The sequence below is a fragment of the Jaculus jaculus genome, chromosome 1 (genome assembly GCF_020740685.1).
Source record: "Jaculus jaculus isolate mJacJac1 chromosome 1, mJacJac1.mat.Y.cur, whole genome shotgun sequence".
NCBI classification, from domain to species: domain Eukaryota; kingdom Metazoa; phylum Chordata; class Mammalia; order Rodentia; family Dipodidae; genus Jaculus; species Jaculus jaculus.
Genome location: NC_059102.1, coordinates 173,334,718 through 173,359,649, shown reverse-complemented (window position 1 = coordinate 173,359,649; position 24,932 = coordinate 173,334,718). Strand labels below are relative to the sequence as shown.

The window sequence follows — 24,932 nt, the reverse complement described above, 5'->3', positions numbered from 1 at the left end:
TCCAAAAATTTCAGTAAGTTCAAAAGTTCCTGTGAACAGAACATGAGGGAATTGTGGGATACCATTAAACGTCCTAATATCAGAATCATTGGAATACCAGAAGGAGAAGAATTTCAGACCAAAGGCATGGAGAACTTATTTAACACAATAATTGAATAAAATTTCCCCCGTCTCTTAAAAGAAAGGCCCACCAAGATACAAGAAGCAAACAGAACTCCTAACTGACTAGACCAAAGGAAAAACTCCCCAAGACATATTATCATTAAGACTCTAAACATTGACACCAAAGAGAAAATCCAAAAAGCAGCACACCACTTTCAAAGGAAACCCCATCAGAATTACTTCAGAATTCTCAATGGAAACCCTGAAAGGTAGAAGGGCCTGGAATGAAAATTTCCAAACTGTAAGAAACTATGGCTTCCAACCCAAACTACTCTACCCAGCAAAAGTCTCCCTTATAATAGATGGTGAAAAGAAAACTTTCCATGACAAAACCCAGCTTTACAATTATATGAACACAAAACCAAACCTACAGAAAGTATTCCAGAAAATTCTCCACAGAGAACAAACACAAATGCCTACAAGAAGCAGATCACACAAATCAAACCCAGAGTAGACACAAAAAATTTCAAATTCTATGAAAACACAAACACACCTCTACCACCACAACATGACAGGGATCAAATCAAATCTCACAGTCATCACCCTAAATATTAATAGCCTTAATTCACCCATAAAGAGACACAAGCTAACAGGGTGGATCAAAAAATTAGACCCCTCAATCTGCTGCCTTCAAGAAACCCACCTTACCACTAAAGACAGAAACCTCCTCAGGGTGGAAAACAATATTCCAAGCAAATGGGAATAAGAAACAAGCAGGTGTAGCTATATTAATATTAGATAAAATTGACTTCAAACCAAAAACAATTTAAAAAGACAAAGAAGGCTACTTCCTAGTTATAAAGGGAACAATATATCAAGAGGATATCACAATCACAAATCTTTATGCACCAAACACAGGGGCACCACAGTTCATAAAACAAAACCTACTTGACAATAAAACAGAAATAACCACCAACACCATCATAGCTGGGGAATTCAACACACCATTATTAGTAATAGACAGATCATCCAAACAAAAACTCAACAGGGAAGTAAGAGAGCTCAACAAAACCATAGAACACTTAGACCTAACGGACATCTACACAACTTTCCATCCCAAATACACAGAATACACATTCATCTCAGCAGCCCATGGAACATTCTCTAAAATAGACCATATACAGGGTCACAAAGACTGCCTCCACATATTTAGGAAAATTGACATAATTCCCTGCATGATATCAGATCATAATGCTATATTACTAGAAATCAATAAGAAAAGACCCACCAAGAATCCCAATGGAAATTGGAAACTGAATAGCATACTCTTAAACAATAAATGGATAGTGGATGAAATAAAAAATGAAATTGCAAAATTCCTGGAATTTAATGACAATGAGAACACATCATACCAAAACTTACGGGACACAATGAAGGCAGTCCTCAAGGGAAAATTCATAGCACTCATTGCCTTCATAAAAAGACAGAAAGATCCCAAATCATTAGCCTAACCGTCCACCTAAAGACACTGGAAAAACAAGAAAAATCCAACCCAAAGAGCTCCAGAAGGAAAGAAATAATTAAAATCAGAGCAGAAAGTAATGAATTGGAAACCAAGGAAACAATTAAGGCAATTGACAAAACAAAGAGCTGGTTCTTTGAAAAAAATAAACAAGATTGACAAACCTCTGGCCAATTTGATGAAGCAAAAAAAGGAGAGACTCCAAATTAACAAAATTCAAAATGAAAAAGGAGAGATCACAACAGACATAAGTGAAATTGGGAGAATCATCAGGACTTACTTCAAAAATCTCTACTCCACAGAAATGGATAATGTGGAGGAGATGGATAAATTCCTGGATGCATACCATCTACCAAAGCTAAACTCAGAGCAGATTAATCACCTCAATGAACCCATCACACTCATGGAGATTGAAAGAGTAATAAAAACCTCCCAAAAGAGAAGAGTCCAGGAACAGATGGATTCCCAAATGAATTTTCTCAAACCTTCATGGAAGAACTCAAACCAATCTTCCTAAAACCGTGACACACAATTGAAGAACAGGGAAAGCTATCCAACTCCTTCTATGAAGCTAGTATAACCGTCATCCCAAAACCAGGCAGAGATGCCACAAGAAAAGAAAACTACCGGCCTATTTCCCTAATGAACATAGATGTAAAGATTTTGAACAAAATACTTGCAAACTGAACCCAACAACACATCAAAAGCATTATTCAGCTTGACTAAGTAGGATTTATCCCAGGAACAAAAGGGTGGTTCAACATACGAAAATCTGTCAATGTAATACACCACATAAACAAGCTTAAACATAAAAACCATATGATCATTTTGATAGATGCAGAAAAGGCCTTTGACAAGATAAAACATCACTGCATGATCAAAACATTGGAGAGAATCAGCATGACCAGTTCACATCTTAACACAAGAAAGGCAACATACAAAGCACCTCATGGACTAGATAATAGGATGGATGGGAGGGGAGGGCATCGAAGGGTGGAAAACAGTAATCTGGATCAAACGGCAATGGTACCATAAAATTCTACTTCCTAAAAGACAGACCAAATGGCTGAACCTTCACTAGACCCTTACAGGAAATACCTGAACCACAAGACACTGGAGAGGGTAGGATCAAGACTAACCTAATCTTCCACATCTTCCCTCCCTCCCTCTCCCCCTCTCCCCTCTATCTCTCTCCTCTCTAACTCTTGTATATTAGTTATGTTTTTCCTCAATTTCATAGTGGGCACTGACCTGTAAACCCCACTTCCTGATTGGGTCTACCATCGACAATGAGCTTTTCATCAGAGAAACCTACAAGGTTTCCCAAAAAAATGACAGACTTCTGTCAGAGTACTTGATGACCCACCAAAGGCCAGTGGTAAGACCATATTGCTGAAGACTCCATACACAGCTGACATGTGAAATGGAATGGCATTGCTGGAAGCCAGGAGAGACTCAGTCCCCAGACAGTCAGTGTGTCAACTGCCAGAAGGTGCTACATGGGCAACTGGGAGAAATGACCAATATCTGTCCAAGAAACTCATTGTCTATACTAATTAACAACAAATAACCTGATGTGATGCCCAAACAATTGCAATAGTGACACACAGCCATGGTGAGGAACCAACTGCTCTTGATTTGCTTAACTGATCACCTCAGTGGTACTAGACACATAGATGGAGCTGTGAAACAGGTCAGAACCATACCCAAACATAAGCCCACTCTACAATATCAAGCTACCATCAATCATGGGGTACAAGAGGGCCTACACCTATCAAACTCTCTATCAAAAAAGTAAGTGTTATCTCAATTTTCCAGGTGCTAACTTACTCTCCATTGGAGAATCTGCTTCTCTTTTTCAGATAGATGCACATCCTAAGGAGAGAGCTGCATCAACATACCTCAAAAGGGGCCCAACTGAAACTAAGGACAATTGGTGAAACAAGCAAGGGTGATGTTTTCCTGTGAACTGGATACCAGCACAAAGGGGAAGGAGACCAACGCAGAAAAAATCAACTCCCACCAAATCAGAGAGACAGAGCCTCAGAGGCCCCCAACACCTCATCACTGAAGCAGACCAAAAATGAACCCAACATGACTCATGGAAATTTTGCAGAAGAGGGGGCAGAAAGAATGTGAGAGTCACATGTTGGGTCATGATTTGCAGAGACATTTATCATACCAATAACTGTGGGCTAACTCCACAATGAACGACCCATTTACATCAAAAAGGAGGGTCCAATGGGAGGGGTAGATCATAGATGAGCCTAAACAATGGTACCAAACTGCCTGTATTTGCAGAAAAGAAAACTAATAAATTAAATTAAAAAAAAAAAAAAAAAAAAAAAAAAAAACAAGCTCCAAAGGCCCAAATAATACTTAATGGAGAGAGACTGGAGGAATTCCCATTGAGATCAGGAACAAGACAAGGATGTCCTCTCTCACCTCTGATTTTCAATATTGTTCTGGAAGTCCTAGCTCAAGCAATAAGACAGGAGAAGGAAATTAAAGGGATACAATTTGGAAAGGAAGAAGTTAAGTTAGCTCTATTTGCTGTTGACATGATTGTATATGTAAGACACCCGAGAGAATCCATCCCAAAAGTCCTGAAGATGATTAACTCCTATAGCAAAGTAGCAGGATACAAAATCAATGCACAAAAATCGGTAGCATTTTTGAATGCAAATGACAAAGATACAGAAAAAGATCTAAAGACATAGTCCCATTTTCAATAGCAACAACAACAACAAAAAAATATCTTGGAATAATGTTAACCAAGGAAGTATAAGAGCTATACAACAAAAATATAAAAACTCTCAAAAAAGAAATTGAGGAGGACTTGAGAAGATGGAAAGACTTTCCATGCTCCTGGATAGGCAGAATTAACATTGTGAAGATGACAATCCTACCAAAGGCAATATATAGATTTAATGCAATCCCAATTAAAATCCCTACAGTGTTCTTCACATAGATAGAAAAAAATGATCTCCAATTTCATATGGAAAAACAGAAGGCCTTGCATATCCAAACATATCCTCAGCAAAAGAAATACCTCTGGTGGCATCACCATGCCTGATCTAAATCTATACTACAAAGCCATAGTAATATAAACAGCATGGTACTGGCATAAAAACAGGAGTATAGACCAATGGAATAGAGTTGAGGACCCAGACTTTGGCTCAAGCAACTATAGCTATTTGATATTTGACAAAGGCCTGAACAATATAGGCTGGAAAAAAGATAGCATCTTCAACAAATGGTGCTGGACAAACTGGATAACCACATGCAGGAAACTAAAACTTGATCCACACATTTCACCATGCACTACACCCAAATCCAAATGGATCAAAGACCTCAACATAAGACCAGAAACTCGAATACTACTGGAAGAAAATTTAGGAAGTACTTTCCATGATATAGGAATGCAAAAAGACTTCCTGAACAAAACCCCAGTGGCTCAAGTCCTTAAACAGTCACTCAACCAATGGGATCATATGAAGCGGAAGAGTTTCCTTACAGACAAGCATATAATAAGCAAAGCCAATAGAATACCCACAGAATGGGAGAAAATATTTGCAGATTATCCAAATTATAGAGGCCTAATCTCTAGAATCTACAAAGAACTAAAAAATCTAAACAATAAGAAGACAAATACCCCACTCACAAAATGGGGCACAGAGTTGAACAGGCAATTCACAGAGGAAGATATACAAACGACAAACACACACTTAAGAAAATTTTCATCATCCCTATTCATCAGAGAAATGCAAATTAAAACATGTATGAGAATCCAACTTACCCCAATAAGGATAGCTAACATAAAAAATCAAATGAAAATAAATGCTGGCAAGGATGTGGATAAGTAGGAACACTCATTCACTGTTGGTGGGAATGTAGGATGGTACAACCACTTTGGAAAGCAATATGGAGACTCCTGAAAAACCCGACTACAGAACAACAGACCCAGTTATACCTTTACTGGGCATCTACCCTAAAACCTTCAAACCACAGGCCAGAGAGATTTGTTCAAACATGTTTGGAGCAGCTCAATTCGTAATAGCTAAAAGCTGGAATCAAACCAGATGTCCATCATTAGAAGAATGGATAACAAAGATGTGGTATATCTACACAATGGAATTCTATACAGCAGTAAGAGAAAACGACCCAAAGACATTTGCGGAAAAATGGTTGAACCTGGAACAGATCATACTCTGTGAACTTACCCAATCACAGAAAAAAAATCGACACATAGTCTCACTCATGTACAACACCTAACCTGAATCTACCCAAGATACCTTACATACCCAGCAAGCACCTCATGGACTAGACAATAGGATGGATGGGGAGGGCGAGGGGGGCATTGAAGGGTGGAAAACAGTAATCTGGCCCCAACCGGCAATGGTACCATAAAATTTGACTTCCTAAAAGACAGACCAAATGGCTGAACCTTCACTAGACCCTTACGGGAAACACCTGAACCATAAGGCACTGGAGAGGGTAGGATCAAGACTCACCTAAATCTTCTACATCTTCCCTCCCTCCCTCCCCCCCTTTCCCCTCTATCTCTCTCCTCTCTAACTCTTGTATATTAGTTATGTTTTTCCTCAATTTCTTAGTGGGCACTGACTTGAAACCCACACTACCAGCTTGGGTCTACCATCGACAATGAGCTTTTGATCAGAGAAACCTACAAGGTTTCCCAAAACAATGACAGACTTCTGTCAGAGTACTTGATGACTCTCCAAAAGCCAGTTGTAAGACCCTATTGCTGAAGACTCCATACACAGCTGACACGTAAAATGGAAAGGCATTGCTGGAAGCCAGGAGAGGGTCAGTCCCCAGACAGTCAGCATGACTAATGCCAGTAGGTTTTACATGGGCGACTGGGGAAAATGACCAATATCTGTCCAAGGAACTCATTGTCTAACCTAATTAGCAACAAATAACCTGATGTGATGCCCACACAAGTGCAATAGTGGCACACAGCCTTGGTGGGGAACCAACTGCTCTTGATTTGGCTAACTGATCACCTCAGTGGCATGAGACCCATAGCCGGAGCTGGGAAACAAGTCAGAACCATACCCAAACATAAACCCACTCTCCAATATCAAGCTACCATCAATCATGGGGTACAAGAGGGCCTACACCTATCAAACTGTCTATGAAAACAGTAAGTGTTATCTCAATTTTATGGCTGCTAACTTACTCTCTGTTGGAGAATCTGTTTCTCTTTTTCAGATAGATGCACATCCTAAGGAGAGAGCTGCATCAACATACCTCAAAAGGGGCCCGACTGAAACTAAGGACAATTGGCGAAACAAGCAAGGGTGATGTTTTCCTGATGAACCGGATACCAGCACAAATGGGAAGGAGACCAATGCAGAGAAAAATCAACTCCTACCAAATCAGAGAGTCAGAGCCTCAGACCCCCCCAAGACCTCAGCACTGAAGCAGACACAAAACGATCCCAACATGGCTCTGGAAAATTTTGTTGAACAGGGGGTGGAAAGAATGTCAGAGTCACTTGTTGGGTCATGATTTGCAGAGACATTTATTGTACCAATAACTGTGGGCTAACTCCACAATGCACAACCCAATTACAGCAACAAGGAGGTCCAATTGGAGGGGTTAGATCATGGATGAGCCTAAACAATGGTACCAAACTGCCTGTATTTGCTGAAAAGAAAACTAATAAATTAAATTAAAAAAAAAAAAAAACAGATTAACCACTGGGACCTCATGAAATAACAAAGATTTTGTACTGCAAAGAACACTGTGAATAAAGCAAAGAGGCAACTTACAGAATGGAAAAAAAAATCTTTGCCAACTATATATCTGATAGAGTATTATTATCTTAGATTTACAAAGAACTCAAAAATTTAAATAATAAGAAATCAAACAAGCCAATTGAAAAATGGGCTATGGAGCTAAGTAGAGAGTTCTCCAAAGAAGAAATACTGATGGTGTATAAGCTTCTAAAAAAAATGTTCTATGTCCGTAGTCATCAGCGAAATGTATATTAAAACTACATGGAGATTCCATCTCACTCCTGTCAGATTGGCTATCATCACGAAAAAAATGGTCATGCATGCTGGCAGGAATGTGTAAAAAGGGGAACCCTTCCACATTATTGTTGGGAATGCAATCTGGTCCAGCTATTGTGGAGGTTCACAAAACAGCTAAAGATTGATCTCCCATATGACCCAGTTATAGCACTCCTAGGCATATATCCAAAGGACTCATCTCATTTCCTTAGAGGTACGTGGTCAACAATGTTTATTGCTGCTCAATTCATAATAGCCAGGAAATTGAACCAGCCTAGATGTCCCTCAACTGATGAGTAGATAATGAAGATCTGGCACAATGGAGTTCTACTCAGCGGTAAAGAAAAACTAAGTTATGAAATTTGCAGGAAAATGTATGGATCTGGAATGGATTATATTAAGTGAGGTAACCCAGGGCCAGAATGCCAAGCATTGCATGTTCTTTCTCATATGTAGATCCTAGCTACAGATAATTGGGCTTCTGTGTGAGAAGGAAAAATCTCAGTAGCAAGGCCAGTAAGCTAAAAAAGAGATATAAAGAAAAGAGAAAGGAAGGGAGGAGGGAACTTAATAGGTTGGTATTGTATATATGTATAAATAGAAGAATAGATTAACTGGGGTGAAAAGGCCCAAAGTGAGGTCAGGGGACAAGATTGAGTAAAGCAAAGTAGAGGGAGGGCTTATTAAAATCTAAGAGGATGTAAATAAATCCTATGGAATCCTCTGGTTTTGGACAGTGAAAAACTCAGGAGCCATAGATCATTGCTAGAAAATTTTCAGTGCAAGGGTTGGGATACCTTCCTGTGAGGTTTTGTCTAGGGAGGTCCCTGATGCCCCAAAACATTATAGGCCATTTCCAAGGCCCTTGGTTTCCCACCAGGAACAGATGTTAAGATGCTATTATTGAAGACTCTACATACTTGGTCTTCAAGGCCACCTTCTCAATGTAGACCAGCTGACAGAAAGCTGTAAGAAGCCATTCTACATGCAGTTCAATGGGAGAAAGAGATACCACCAGTGAAGATACTCAACAGTGGACACTGCAAGCCTTATAATTGGCCAGCCAGGCAAATGAGCCAATGGATGCAATAATGGCATGTCTGTCATGATGGAAACCAATTGCCCTCCCATTGGAATGGAGGCCCACTCCATGGGAGGGAATACATCCCTGATACTTAAAACTTAAAACCGGGGTAGTCATGAGCCCCAGGGGTGTAACATCTGCTGATGTGTAGATAAATGTATATACTATGCTTATCAAACTGCCTAGCAAGCACTTTTCTCAATATTCATACACTTATATTAATGCTACTCTCACTTTTGGTAGAGAATCCTCTTTTCAGATGGCAGTGACCTTGGGATGACTCAGTAGGTATCATAGTGCTGGAAAGAAGTGACTGGAGTACTGAGCAACATCTCAATCACACCTTCTAAGACTCAGGGTGTAATGCTAAAGAGGTGGTGGAAAGAACGTAAAGCCAAAGGAAGGGTAGGACTCCTTACAACATGCTCCCTCCATAAAATGGCCCTATTATCTATGACCTCATAGTTCCTGACACTACCTACATAAGATCATCATAAGAGGAGGAAAAGATCATGGCATCAAAATAAAAGAGAGACTGATTGAGATGGGGAGGGGATATGATGGAGTATAGAATTTCAATGGGGAAAGTTGAGGGGAAGGGAGGGTATTACCATGGGATATTTTTTATAATCATGGAAAATGTTAATAAAACTTGAGAAAAAATGTTAGGAAACTTACGTTATATTTCTTTTCCTAGTAGGAAAATTGTTTTTTGTCATGTACACATTTCAGGATTACAAGCTAAACCAACCAAAATCAATATCCAAACAAAATGCTGTATACGATTTTTTATTAGTTTTTTTATATCTTTCTAACATTGTAATCCAATATGTATCTGAGGAAAAGTAGACATAGCACCCATCTTTATTCAATATTCAATACAAGTATCATGATAGATCCACACACAAACGAACTTACCAGGACACACTTGACAGGACAGTGCTCAGTGATGAGACAGAGTCCCCATGGATGAAGAATAGGCCATATTTTTTATTGTATTCTTTGGGGTTATTTTCATTTACTTGAGATATGCACAAAATACCTTTTGTTGTGCACTACAGGACTGAGATTGGAAACATACACCTAGCCTGACCTCTAAGGAGTGGAACTTCTATGGGATAATGCCCATGCCTTCCTCTACTCCTTACACTGTGTGGGTGAAAATGTACCTATCATATAAACCAGATATACAAATACAAATCAATTAACTCAATATTTTAGCTTAGCTATGACCTTATATACTTAACATTTATGCCTCCCATAGTGTTTCGCAGCACATAAGTCTTATACATATAGACATATTGAAAATGTAAATGACTGTGTTTCAGATCTGTTTGAGAGTCAGAGAGACAGACATCAAAGTAGAAGAGGGGCTGTGTTGTGGTTTGATTCAGTTGTCCCCCCATTAACTTAGGTGTTCTGAATGTTCGGTTCCCAGCTGATGGAGATTTGGGAATTAACACTTCTTAGAAGCAGAGTATTCTTGCAGGTGGGCCTATGAGTATTATGGTCAGTGTCCTCTTGCCAGTGTTTGGCACACTCTCCTGTTTCTGTTGTGCACCTGATGTTGGCCAGGAGGTGATGTCCACCTTCTGCTCATGCCATCATTTCCCTGACATCATAGAGCTTCCTCCTCAAGGCTGTAAGCCAAAGTAAACCCTTTTCCCCTAATAGCTACTCTTGGTCGGGTGATATGTACCAGCAATGCAAACCTGACTGCAACAGACTGGTTGGCAAGAAAATAGGGTTCAGCAGAATAGAGAGACAGGGAGAATCAAGATAACGTAATGGGTAGGGATTATTACCAAAATAAAATATATGCAACATAAAACATAAATAAGTTATTTTTTTTTAAAAGGATCAAGCAATCTTACTTTGAAAGGATCATTAAAGTCAAGTGTGAGTGACTGGAAGAATCAGTCTCCAGGAGAAAGGGTCTATGTTCACTCTCAAAGTCAGCTTTTCAGACTTTCACTGCAATCTTACTTTGAAAGGATCATTAAAGTCAAGTGTGAGTGACTGGAAGAATCAGTCTCCAGGAGAAAGGGTCTATGTTCACTCTCAAAGTCAGCTTTTCAGACTTTCACTGAGGGCTTATAAAAATAAATCAATAAAATCTGCTTGTTTGAGCAAATACTCCAGTTAGTCTGTATGCACAGAGGCTTGATGGTTACTGGTATGCAAGCTCACATAGGCGTGGATAATAGTAGTTATAAATATACAAGGGATCTCACTGAATCAATGATAATTATAGTGAACCATGCAATTAAATTCTAAAAATAAAAGCATCTCATTCTTTCAATAAATGTGACACATTATTTTCTAAATGAACATCCTGAAATATAATGATAAGGAATATTATTGACGAACTTGAAAATGAACTAGTAAAAATCAAACAGAGGAAAACATTAATGAAACACACAAAATAGAAATGAACATAACCAACAATTTAACAATAATATAATTTTAAACAATTTGAGATAATTTTCAGGTCCTGGGCTATACTGCTTAGGCTAAATGTATTAAATTACAATAAGGTGAGTGGGGAGGGAGGGAAGGAAAAGAGAGTGATGGAGGACCCAAATCTGGACCCAAATGGCAATGGTACCATAAAATTCTACATCCTAAAAGGCAAACCAATGGTTGAACCTTCAACAGGTCTTTAGAGGGAACACCTGAGTCACAAGGCACTGGAGAGGGTATAATAGAGACTGACCTTAATCTTCTACAGCTTCTCTCTCTCCCCCCCCCTCTCTGTCTCTCTCTCTCTTTCTCTCTCTCTCTCCCTCTCCCTCCCTCTCTCCCTCTCTCCCTCTTCAAATATTATTTGATTACATTTTTAGGTCCTGAGTTGGTGGAAGCTGGTGGTCTGCTAGTAAAAAAAAAAAAAAAAAAAAGTTTGCACCTGATCAACTGAGAGACAAGTTTGGTCAGACTCAGAGGTGAGCAATAAATGGCTATTGAGGGGCTAAAGGTAGCCCTGGGTAATTTTACTGTCACCTTGCAACGTTCCATCTCCTGTGATCACAAGGATTTTATAAGTCCATGTACCCTTGCTGGAAGTAGGTGTAGCAGATGCAGAGCTTTTCTGGGAACTTCAGTTCACAGTATGATACCGGCTTAAGAATTATGAAGGAACATTGCGGTTTCCACACTAGTTGCACTTATAAACACAGACATCCGACCGTGGGTTAGCATGTGTTCTATTACTACCAGTCATGCAGAGAGTTGGAAAGCCACATCATGGAAAGATCTAAGACCAGTTGTATCTAAGATAAGCTCCATATACAGATAAGAAGATTTTCTCTTGTTTTTAGAAAAGGACCCTGAAGGAATACTTCGATGTAAGGACAGGAGGCTTTCATGCTGGGTGGGCCTCACTGCTATCTGAAATACCTGGAGCCCTTGCTTCTCTGTAAGATTCTAATGAACGCATTTTTTACTTCTTTTTTTCTCAGACTGTGGATGAGTGGATTCAGCATGGGGATCACAATAGTGTAAAAGTCAGAAGCCACTTGAAACTTTCCAAAGGACACTTGATTTTATATAAGTAAAGATCAAAGTGTCGTAAAAGGTGGTGACTCCCAGGAGATTGGAGGCACATGTTGAGAAGGCCTTCTTCATGCCAGAAGTTTAACTGATTTTCAAAACTATAGAGAAAATAGGATATAGATAATATGACAAGACACACTATTATAGAGAACCTGCTAAAACAAATTTCACTATTTCAATGTTTTGTGTGTCCCTACAGGGTAGGGATAAAATTGGTTATAAATCACAAAAAAAAAGTGATGGATGACATTCGAGTTGCAGAATTGTACTTTGCTCATGCAAAGCATATTGACAGTGAAATCTATAGCTCCAAGTATATAGGACACCATGAGGAGGGCATGCCAGAGTATGGCGGACATAATAACCGCATAGTGTAGAGCACTGCAGATAGCTACGCAGTGATCACAGTCCATGGAGGAGAGAAGGAAACATTCAGTAGCTGCCAAGAGGACAAAGAAGAACATCTGTGTGAAGCAGCCCATGAAGGAGATATGCTTGGAGGAAGTCAGCAGGATCTGTAAGGTTTTAGGGGTGATGACATTTGAGCAACTGAGGACAAGAATTGACAGGTGGGTGAGAAACAAATACATGGGAGTGTGAAGGTGAACATATAGGCGAATGATCAGTATCCTTCCCACATTTCCCAGCTCAGTAATCTAATATATCAGGAGAAAGAGCACTGAGAGGACCAGCTTCATCTCCTTGGAATTTTTGAGTCCCATGAAGATGAAGTCAGCCACATTTATGCTATTCTAGGTCTCTATATGGACTTGCCATATACTGGTGAGAAATAAAAGTCTTTCTTAGATTGCATGATGTCAAAAGACATTTTTGATTATGTTACTGTACTTTTATAATATTTAGGTTGTCTCAAATTAGCAGCACTTTTATGTGTAGCTATAGAATTTTCCATAAATAGATACATTTATGAACAGACATTTTAAAGCAATATAATTTAGTCTACATAATTTAAAATTTCAAATTGTCAGTACTAATATGAATGTTTTCTTATGAGAATACATTTAATGTGCATGAAATGTTGTATAGTAGTTCCTAATTTAAACCACTGACTTTGATGATGCACATAAAGATCGGATAACTTTTTATATCTCTGTACAAATAAAGGCATGTTGACTCTGTGATCATGTCAACTATTCAGAATCCAAAATCTAAGTCCATGATACTGTCATCCTACTCAAAATTTGTTTAGTAAACATGAACAATATTATACAAATGTTATATGTAGGACAAAGACAGAACCTAAAGTAATGTGTAATTGCCTGCTGATTACTTTGCAATAACACCTACTTTGAATTGTAGTTTAATTTCACAGTTCACCATGTTCTAACAGGTTGTGATGTGACAAAAAAAACTAAGGAAGATATCTTTTCCTTGTCAGAAGATACAACAGAAGAATTGTTCTAAAAATACATTTGCAAACATTATCATTATTTTTAGAATCCCATTCCATCAGTTTTACATGTCTGTTTCTAAAAGTTCTGACACTCCTCATGTCCATTGGCCACGTGGCTTTCATGCTCATTTAATAACTACCCTATTTCAGTATCTGATCACATCTTCCAGTTTTTTTTTGTTTTTTTTTTTAAATCCTTTTTAAAATTTATTTATTTGAGAGCAACAGACACAGAGAGAAAGACAGATAGAGGGAGAGAGAGAGAATGGGCGCGTCAGGGCTTCCAGCCTCTGCAAACGAACTCTAGACACGTGCGCCCCCTTGTGCATCTGGCTAACGTGGGACCTGGGGAACCGAGCCTCGAACCAGGGTCCTTAGGCTTCACAGGCAAGCGCTTAACCACTAAGCCATCTCTCCAGCCCACATCTTCCAGTTTTTGAATACTTACTATGAGCCAAAGATGAGGGGCCAAGAACAATGAAGGAAAGGGAAACATCTAAAATCATGTACCTAAATTTTTTATTAACTCCAAACTAAGTTAATAAATTTTTTCAGTGCCAGGTATGAGATAATGTCCAGTGAGGTTTTGGCCAGCGAGGTCCCTGATGCCCCCCAAACATTATAAGCCATTGATAAGTCCCTTGGTTTCACACCAGGACTAGATGGTAAGACTCTATTGCTGAAGACTCCACGTACTTGGGCTGCAAGGCCACTGAGAAATCCTGCTGGAACTGAGCTGATAACCTCCTCCATGTAGACCAGCAGACAGAAAGCTGGAAGAAGCCATTCTGTGGGCAGTTAAATGGGAGGAAGAGAAAACACTAGTGAAGATACTCAGCAGTGGACCCTGCAAGCCTTATATTTGGCTATCCAGGCCAAATGAGCTAACAGATGCAATAGTGGCATGTCTATCGTGGTGGAAACCAACTGCCCTCTAAATGGACTGGAGGCCTGCTCCATGGGAGGAAATACAACCCTGATACTGAGAACTTAAAATAGGGGTACTCATAAGCCCTAGGGGTGTAATGTCTGCTGCTGTGTGGCTAAATATATATACTATGCTTATCAAACTGCCCAGTAATTACTTCTCTTAATGTCCATACCATTATATTAATACTACTGCCACTTTTGGTAGAGTATGTTCTCTTTTCAGGTGGCAGTGGCCTTGGGATGACTCAGAAGGCATCATGGTGCTGGAAAGAAGTGACCAGAGTACTCAGTACTGCAATATCTCTATCATAACTTCCAAGGCTCAGCGTCTATTGCAGAAGAGGTGGTGGAAAGAAATTAAGAGCCAAAGGAAGGGTAGGACTTCTTACAATGTGCTCCCCCCAGACACAAAGTGGCCTGGATATCCATGACTTCACAGTGCCTGACACTACCTACACAAGACCACCATAAGTGGAGGAAAAGATCATGACATCAAAGTAAGAGAGAGACTGATTGAGAGGAGGAGGGATGGGATGGAAAATTGACTTTCAAAGGGGAAAGTGAGCAGAGGGAGGGCATTACCATGGGATATTTTTATAATCATGGAAGTTGTTAACAAAAAAAAAATTGAAAACAAGAAGTTGAAAATTATATGATGTTTTCTTTGAGGCTGATATTTCAACATTTTTGTGCATTTTAGTTTTAATTCTGAAGTAATTTAAATACCCTAGAAATCGTGCTCTGCTGAAGGCTAAATACATAGTTTTCTATGTAGGTAAGTATAAAGAACCCAGAGAGCTACACGCATGCTTATATATGAGTATAAGGACGTCAGTGCATGCTTTGACTCTGTGCCTGGTGGTTCCCAGAAGCCACCAGGAAGGGCAGTGAGCATCATGCAACATGTGGTCATCCTCAGGGGCCAATTTCCAAGCAAGATTACATCGCATGCTTTCAACGAGAAAAGTGCAAAGATAATTTAGTAAAGGACTTGCATTTTCCCTAGGAGAACAGAAATGATAAGCAAAATTGCTGATCCTACTTTCTTATTATATATATGCTTAAATATGTGTATATAACTGCATACGTGTATATATGTGCATGATATACAGATCTATGGTATCACTTAATTATACATATATGCATACACAGTTAAAGGGTGCCTAATCATTACTAAGTTTATGACACATAATGCTCAGACAGTGCTTTTTTAAGTAGTGTATAATAGGGGAACTTATTATTCATTTCTCTATTTACTGTATTGATGGCATTGTCAAGGACGAAATGGCAATTTTCAACAAGAATATTTTAAAGAAAAAGCATGATCCCATCAGGAGTAAATGGCTATTACAAAGAACAGAACATACCAAACTTCAAAGTAAATGAAATGATTCTAAACTTTTGTAAATTTAACAACTTTTTATCCTCAATCATCTCTTTTTGTCCACAAGATATATCTGTACTTCTCATTATCTATTCATTATATATTTTTTTAATTAACATACCATGCATTCAATATCTTATCTTTGTTTTACAGTTTAAATGATATATATCATGGCCTATCTTATATTAACTGTTATAACTTCCATAACTTCTTGTACTTTGTACAAAGGGGGATCCAGTCATTTACTAGTTGAAATTAAAGTACAAAAACAAGTTAATACATATTTGAAGGCATCACAGTTTTTGCAGGATTCTCCATTCTATTTGTTGCCATCTACTTCATCACCATGCAACATTTGTGTGATGTGCTTTATGATCCTGCATATTTTTATCAAATTGAATTAAACTGTAAAATAAATTAAATACTGAGGCTATTATACATTTTGTGATTAATCTTATGGCAAATCCAAGTTATGTCAAAAATCTTTCTTTCTTTCTTCCCTCTCTCTCTCTCTCTCTATCTCTCTTTTTTTCTTTAGTATAGAGATAGAGACAGAGGAATACAGACAGACAGAGAGTGAAAGTGGGCACACCAGGGCCTGCGCCACTACAAATGAAATCCAGATGCATGCACTACTTTATGGTTTGTAAGCAAACAACTTTAATTGATCACTATCTCTCCAGCCCCCAATTTTTTTCTTAATTTATCTTACATATAAACTCTGTACATTATAAAGTCTTATATATAATGTTATAAAGTCTACTTGTAATATATGTATATTATATATTTATTATATTATATTAATTATAGAACACATATATTATATTCACATATAATCAGGTCAAATACTATCCTAAACAAGAACAATAAGTTAAAATGTGATTTTTAAAGAAGGTGATGGATAATGAAGAATTTATCATGAAACAACTTAGGTACATAAAGTATCAGTTAAAGACAAGGAAGTACAATGGGGGCCAAACCGACTGATTATGTCACAGAATGGTATGGATTTTAGGTATTTATCAGGGAGTCATATAAGTGAGTATTCTATGTAGTCTTATTTGATAATTTACAATGTGTCATGACCAAAGCAATACAAGATGACTACAAATTTTGCCAGGACACTAAAAACATGTTAACCTCACAGGTTGCCATGAAAGAGATGATCAAATACTAGCCTTACAAGTTAATAAAAAATATAGAGGTGCTGGAGAGATGGCTTAGCGGTTAAGCACTTGCCTGTGAAGCCTAAGGACCCTGGTTCGAGGCTCGATTCCCCAGGACCCACGTTAGCCAGATGCACAAGAGGGCACATGCATCTGGAATTTGTCTGCAGGGGCTAGAAGCCCTGGTGCTCCCATTCTCTCTCTCTCTCTGCCTCTTTCTCTGTCTGTCACTCTCAAATAAATAAATACAAATAAAAAACCAAAAAAAATTAAAAAATATAGAGGAAATGATATAAATTTTGCTTACACATGCCTTAGATGTTTATAGATTCACAATAATTAGTTTAGAGAAAAAAATCACATGAGTGACAATAATACTTTCAGGTTAGTCTAGATTAACATGAGATCTTTCCTCAAATAGTATGAGAAAAATAAGACTAGACAGAATATTTGTTTATTGCTTTAATGCTTTATGTCCATTCTTTTTATCACATAGAATTATAAATATATACTTCTAGGACACGTAAGGAAATCGATCCCTAAACTTTTAGATACTTATTAAAGAAAATAGAAGTAACAAGCTATTTCATACATGTGTAAATGATGTCTGAAACTGTTGTTACTGTGCCAAAATTGTCTTTTTGTTATATAATTATCTAAAGTTTCAGTGTGCATGGATTATCATAAGATAGCAATTTAAGGTTTTCAATTTTTGCATGATTTACCTTAAAACACAGATATTCATACTCTAGGTTATCACATGTATTGTGATTCTCAGTTATTTATGGCAAGGACTTTAATACCACATTTCTGGCAACGTGTAGGACCATTATCAGTTTTGAACAATGAAAGCTCAATACTCATATAAGTCAGACTTTTAATTGTTTCAGAATGAGACAGAGATGAGGAAAGCAATAGTACTAAAGAGGAAATAAAAGGAAAAACATTTTTGAAATTCTTGGTATGGTTGCAAACTTAGTGACATTCATATGTTCTTAGAAAAATTAGAATTCTTGGTAAGGCATACGGAAAGGAAGCATACATGCTGGCCCTCCCTGCTATCTGAATTACCTGGAGCCCTCTTTCATCTGTAAGATTCTAATGAATGCATTTTTTACTTCTTTATTTCTCAGGCTATATATAAGTGGATTCAGCATGGGGATTACAATAGTGTAAAAAACAGAAGCTACATGATCTTTTCCCAAAGAGTAGGACTTACTTGGTTTTAAATAAGTAAAGATCAAGGTGCCATAAAATATAGTGACTCCCAGGAGATGGGTGGCACAAGTTGAGAAGGCTTTTTGCTTTCCAGAGGAAGAATTGATCTTCAAAATTGTAGATAAAATGGATGCATAGGACACAAATAATGTGGCGAGAGACACTATCAGGGTAGAACCAGCAAAAATAAATATCACTAATTCAATGTCATGTGTGTCACTACAGGATAGAGATAAAATTGGTGACAAATCACAAAAAAAGTGATGTATGACATTGGAGTTGCAGAATTGCACCTGGCTCATACAAAGCACATTGACAGTGGAATCCACAGCCCCAAATACATAGGACACCAAGAGGAGGGCATGACAGAGTCTTGTGGACATAACGACCTGATAGTGTAGAGGATTGCAGATAGCTACATAGCGATCATAGGCCATGGAGGAGAGAAGGAAACATTCAGCACCTGCCAAAAGGACAAAGAAGAACATCTGTGTGAAGCAGCCAATGAAGGAGATATGCTTGGAGGAAGTCAGCAGGATCTCTAAGGTTTTAGGGGTGATGACAGTTGAATAACTAAGATCAATAAATGACAGGTGGGTGAGAAAGAAATACATGGGAGTGTGAAGCTGGGCATCTAAGCGAATGAGCAATATCATGCCCACATTCCCCAGCACAGTAATCAGGTATATCAGGAGAAAGAGCATGGAGAGGACCAGCCTCATCTCCTTGGAATCTGCCAGTCCCAGCAGGATGAAGTCAGCCATCTTTGTGTGATTCCGGGTCTTCATTGTGAGCTGCCCTATACTGTTCAGAAAACAAACACTTTCCTTAGATTGAATAATATCAAGACATTTTTGATTATGCAATTGTATTTTAATAATTATTTGGGTTGGCTTAAATTTGCTAACACTTATATCATGTGTCACAATAGAAGCTGCTTCAAATAGACACATTTTTAAAAAGACATTTTAAAACAATATAATATAGACTTTATACTTAAAAATTTCAAATTATTGGTACTAATATTAATGCCTTCTTTTAAGAACACATTTAATGTACATGAAATATTACACAGTAGGTGCTGATTTTATCCGCTGATTTTAATGAAAAATTGTGTGCATAAATATCAGATAACCTTTTATAAACTCTGTATAAATAAGTGCATATTGACTCTGATCATGACAATTATTTAGACTCCAAAATCTATCCCATGATACTGTCATCCCATTCAAACTTTATTTAGTAAACATGAACAACATTATACAAATTTTATATATAGGACAAAGACAGGACCTAAATATAATGTGCGCTTTCCTACTGATTTACTTGCAATATCACCTAGTTCTAATTGCAGATAAATTTAACAGTTCAAAGGGTTTTAACAGCTTGCAATATGACATAAAACCACCATGTAAGATGATATGTCTTCCCTACCAGAACATACAAAGTGAGAATTTTTCTAAAACTACATTTGCAAACACAATCATTATTTTTAGAATCTCATTTCATCAACTTTACATGTCTGTTTCTAAAACTTATGACAATGCTTATGTCAATGGCCATGTGGTTTCCACACTCATTTACTGTCTTCTTTCAGTATCTGATCAAACCTTCCATTATTTGAATACTTACAGTAATCCAAATGTGATAGGCCACAAAAAATGGAGAGAAAGAAAAAAAAAAAAACCTTGAAAATCATGTACCTATGTACCTTAAGCTTTATTAATTCCAAAGTCATATATGAAATATATTTAAGAATCTGAAAATTCAATAGTGTTTTCTTTGAGGCTGATATTTAAACCATTCATGCATGTTAATTTTTATTCTAAAGTAAATTAAATACCTTGGAAGCTATAATCTGTTCATGGCTAAATGGATTTTTTTCTATGCAGGTAAGTATAAAGAACCCAGAGAGATAAGTGGATGCTTATATATGAGTTTAAGCACGTCAGTGCATGCTTTGACTGTGCCAATGTTTCCCGGAAGACTCTAGGAAGGGCAGTGAGCACCATACAGCGTGTGGTCATCCTCAGGGGCCAATTTCCAAGTAAGATTACGTGGCATGCTTTTTAAGAACAAAGTGCAAGGACAATTTAGCAAAGGACTTGCCTTTTCCCTGGGAGCACAGAAATGAAAAGCAATTTTGTTATGTGTGTGTATATGTACATATATATATATATATATATATATATATATATATATATGTGTGTGTGTGTGTGTATTTATGTGTATATATATATATATATGTGTGTGTGTGTGTGTGTGTGTGTGTGTGTGTGTATTTATGTGTGTATATGCATGATATACAGATATTTGGAATACCTTTAAATATGCAAACAAATATGAATATATACATATATAAAGGCTGCATAATCATTACATATTTTATTACCTATAATGTTCAGACAGTGTTTTCTTTAAATTATTTATCTTATTTTTTTCTGTTCACAGTTAGTTTATTTGAGCATCAAAAATGCAAAACCCAAGGTTATAGAAGTCAAAAAGTAGTGCGAGACAATATCTGAGGCCATAGACTCTAAGAGTCATGGATCTTCAAGCTTCCAGGCAAGTGACAGAAGTCCTGTCTGTCATCTGAGGTCCTGGGGATGAGTATGGGAGATGTCAGCATGCCGCTTCTCCCTGGGAGAATGTTTCTTAGCATTCATGTGATGGCACAGTCATAGATCACTGGTAACTTTGGTATCCTAAATCTTTTTTTTTTTAAAGTGAGATTTTCCATAAATGTTAAGTTATTTTGATCATAATCCCTTCCCATTATATTCTTTACTTTAAACTTCCATATACTTCCTTCTTCTGACAACTTGGCTATGTGAATGGACATATATAAGGTCTGATTCTCAGTATGGATTACTATAATAAGAACCAAAATGGTGAACAAGGCAAAACATTCTTGCTACTTCAGAAGACATAATAAATTTTATTTCCTGGTTATAAGAGCTTTCTAAAAAAATGAATGTTTAGTTTTTTTTTTAATTTTATTCTATATTGTATGTATGTATGTATGTATGTATTTATTTATTTATTTATTTATTTATTTATTTGAGAGAGAGAGAGAGAGAATGGGCATGCCTGGGCCTTTAGCCACTACAAACTAACTCCAGACACATGTGACACCATGTGTAGACTGCTTACATGGGTCCTGGGGAATCAAAACTCAGTCGTTTGGCTTTGTAGGCAAACACCTTAACTACTAAGCCATCTCTCCAGCCCTGGTTATGAGAGCTTTTCTTATTAGTTATGTACACAAATGTATACAATCATGTTGGAACCATCATTAGCCTCCTCCTTTTCCTCCCTGCTCATTGCGGAATGTTGGTCATGCATTGTGGGGTTAGCCATCAGTTATGTGTAAGAGGCATTCTCTCTCTGCATAATGACCCAACATGTGGCTCTAACATTCTTGTTGCCCACTTTTATGTAAATTTCCCTGAGCCATGTTGGGTTTACTTTAGGTCTGCTTCAGTGATGAGGTTTTGGGAACCTCTGTGACTCTGGATATCTGGTTAGGTAGGAGTTGAGTGTTCTCTGTGTCCATCTCCTTCACCCTTGTGCTGGTACCAGGCTCACCAAGTAACCAGCACACACTCATTTCCCCAAATACTCTTAGTTTCAGCTGGGTCCCTTTTAAACTGTGATGGGCTGTTTCTCTCCTTAGAATCTATGTCCATATGAAAAAGAGAAGCAAATTTTCCAAGTGAGTGTGAAGTTAGCACCAGATAAATGGGGTAGCTATCATTTTTTCACAAAGAATTTAATAGGTGTAGGCCATTTTTATAGCCCAAAATTCATGGGAGTCTGATAATTGAGAGTAAGCTCATATTTAGATGTGTTTCTGATTTGATTTCCAGCTCCAGCTATGGGTTCCATTCCACTGAGCAAATAATTTAGCCAAATCAAAAGCATTTGGTTTCCCACCATGCCTGTGTGCCACTATTGCACTTGTGTGAGCATCACCTGAGGTTGTTTGCTGCTGAGTAGTTTAGACCACAAGTTGTTTAGAAAGATGTTGGTCATTTTCCCACCAGCAGCTCATGTAGTATCTTCCTGCGCTTGATGAGCTAATTGTCTGGGAACTGACTCTTCCAGATTTCAGCCAGGTCATTCCATGTTATATACCAACAGTATATTCAGTATATTGTGTCTTCAGCAGAAGGGTCTTACCACTAACCTTTGGTTGGTCATCAAGTACTCTAACAGAAATCTGTTTTCTTTTGGGAAATATTTTAGGTCTGTCTGATCAACAGCTCACTGTGGATGATAGCCACATGGTGGTAGCTGGAGTTACAAGTCAGCACTCATCAAAAGAAGGAAGAAAAATAAGTAATATAAAAGAGATAGAGAGAAGAGGGAGAGGGAGAGAGACAGAAAAAGATTAAGGTTAGTCTACATGATACTCTCTCTAGGGCCTTGTGATTCAGGTGTTCGTTCAAATGGCCTGTTAAAGGTTCAACCATTTGGTCCGCCTTTTAGGATGTAGAATTGTTTTTTTTTTTCTTTTTGGTTTTTCGAGGTAGGGTCTCACTCTGGTCCAGGCTGACCTGGAATTAACTCTGTAGTCTCAGGGTGGCCTTGAACTCATGGCAATCCTCCTACCTCTGCCTCCCGAGTGCTGGGATTAAAGGCGTGCGCCACCACGCCTGGAAGGATGTAGAATTTTATTGTATCATTGCTGTTTGGGTCCAGATTTGTGTCTCACGCCCCACCCATACCATCCCATCCCCCCAAACCTTCCCACCCCATTTTCCAGTACTCAAGATGATTATTAGATATGTCAGCATGTTGGGCAGATTCAGGTTAGGAGCTATAAATGAGTGAGACTACACAAGGATTATGTTTCCGTGATTTAGTGAGTTTGCTGAGAATGATCTGTTTCAGTTTCAACCATTTTTGTTCAAAAATAATTGTCACTTTCCCTTACTGCTGTGTAGAATTCCATCATGTAGATAACATCTTGGTCATCCACCCATCTAATGATGGACAACTAGGTTGATACCAGCTCTTGGCTATTATGAATTGAGCAGCTTAACATGGTTGAACAAATCTCTCTGAATTGAGATGTGAATCTTTTAGGATAAATGCCCAGTAAGGGAATAAGTGAGTCTGTTGGTAACTCTATAGTCAACCTTTTTCAAAGTCTCCATATTGCTTCCTTCCAAAAGTGGTTGTACCATCTTACATCCCCACCATCAGAGGATGAGGGTTCCTATTTTTCCACATCTTATCTAACACTTATTTTCATTTGATTTGTTAGTGTTTGCTATCCTTACTGGGGTAAGGTGGAGTCTCACAGTTGTTTTAATTTGCATTTCCCTGATGATCAGGGATGATTAACATTTTCTTAAGTGTGTATTTGCCATTTGTATTTCTTACTCTGAGAACTGCCTGTCCAGTACTTTGCCCCATTTTTTGAGTGGGTTGTTTGACATTTTATTGTTTAGGTATTTGAGTGATTCAATAAATTAGGACTCTGTCACTTGTATAGCCAGCAAATATTTTCTCCCATTCTCTGGATAATCCATTGGCACTGCTTATTGTATGTTTGTCTTTGAAGAAACTTTTCAGCTTCATGAGCTCCCAATGGTTGAGTTATTGTTTTGTTCAGGAAGTCTTTTCCCATTCTTATATCATGGAAAGTTCCTCCTATTTGTTCCTTCCTGTAGTAACTAAGTTTCTATTCTTACTTTGAGATTTTTGATCAAGTTGGACTTATTGTTGTGCATGGTGAGTTGTGTGGATCAAGTTTCAGTTTCCTGCATATGGATATCCAGTTTGTCCAGCACCATTTCTTGAAGATGCTGTGTTTTCCCAGCCTATATTCTTAGGGACTTTGTGAAATACCAAGTAGCTGTAGTTAATTGACCCAAAATCTGGGTCCTTGATTCTGTTCCATTGGTCTATACTCCTATTTTTTGGCTAGTACCATGCCACTTTTATTACTATGGCTTTGTAATATAGCTTTAGATCAGGTATGGTGATGCTTCCAGGGTGCTTCTTTTGCTGAGGATATGGTTGGATATCTGAGGCCTTCTGATTAAGTAATTAATTCTGCCTATCCAGGAGCATGGGAGGCCTTTCCATTTTCTCAAGTCCTTCTCAGTGTCTTTCTTGAGTGTTTTTATGTTTTAATTGTACAGGTCTTTCACATCCTTGGTTAGTGTTATTTCAAGGTATCTTTGTTGTTGTTGTTTTTGAGAATAGGATGATGTCACTTATTTCTTTCTCTCTATCTTTTTCTTTTGCATATAGAAAGGCTACTGATTTTAGTGCATTGATTTTTTTATCCTGCTACTTTGCTGAAAGAGTTAATCACTTTTAAAAGTTTTTAGATGTAGGCTCTTGGATCTCTTATGTTCAGAATCTTGTCATCTGTGAATAGAGCTAATTTAACATCTTCCTTTCCAGTTTGTATTCTCTTTATTTTTCTTTCCTGTCTTATTGCATGAGCTAGGACTTCCATTACTATATTGAAGAGCAGAGGTGAGAGTACACACCCTT

General features: G+C 37.9%; 1 protein-coding gene and 1 pseudogene across 1 annotated transcript; both read right to left on the bottom strand.

The window, feature by feature from the left end:
- Positions 1 to 12,135: 12,135 nt before the first annotated feature.
- On the bottom strand, positions 12,136 to 13,645 carry LOC101613093 (annotated as a pseudogene).
- A 4,620-nt stretch (positions 13,646 to 18,265) lies between these two features.
- Positions 18,266 to 19,204, bottom strand: LOC101608451 (olfactory receptor 8H1-like). Its single transcript, XM_004667753.2, has one exon. The coding sequence runs from the start codon at positions 19,202 to 19,204 to the stop codon at positions 18,266 to 18,268; it is 939 nt and encodes a 312-aa protein (XP_004667810.2).
- Between the last annotated feature and the right edge of the window lie 5,728 nt (positions 19,205 to 24,932).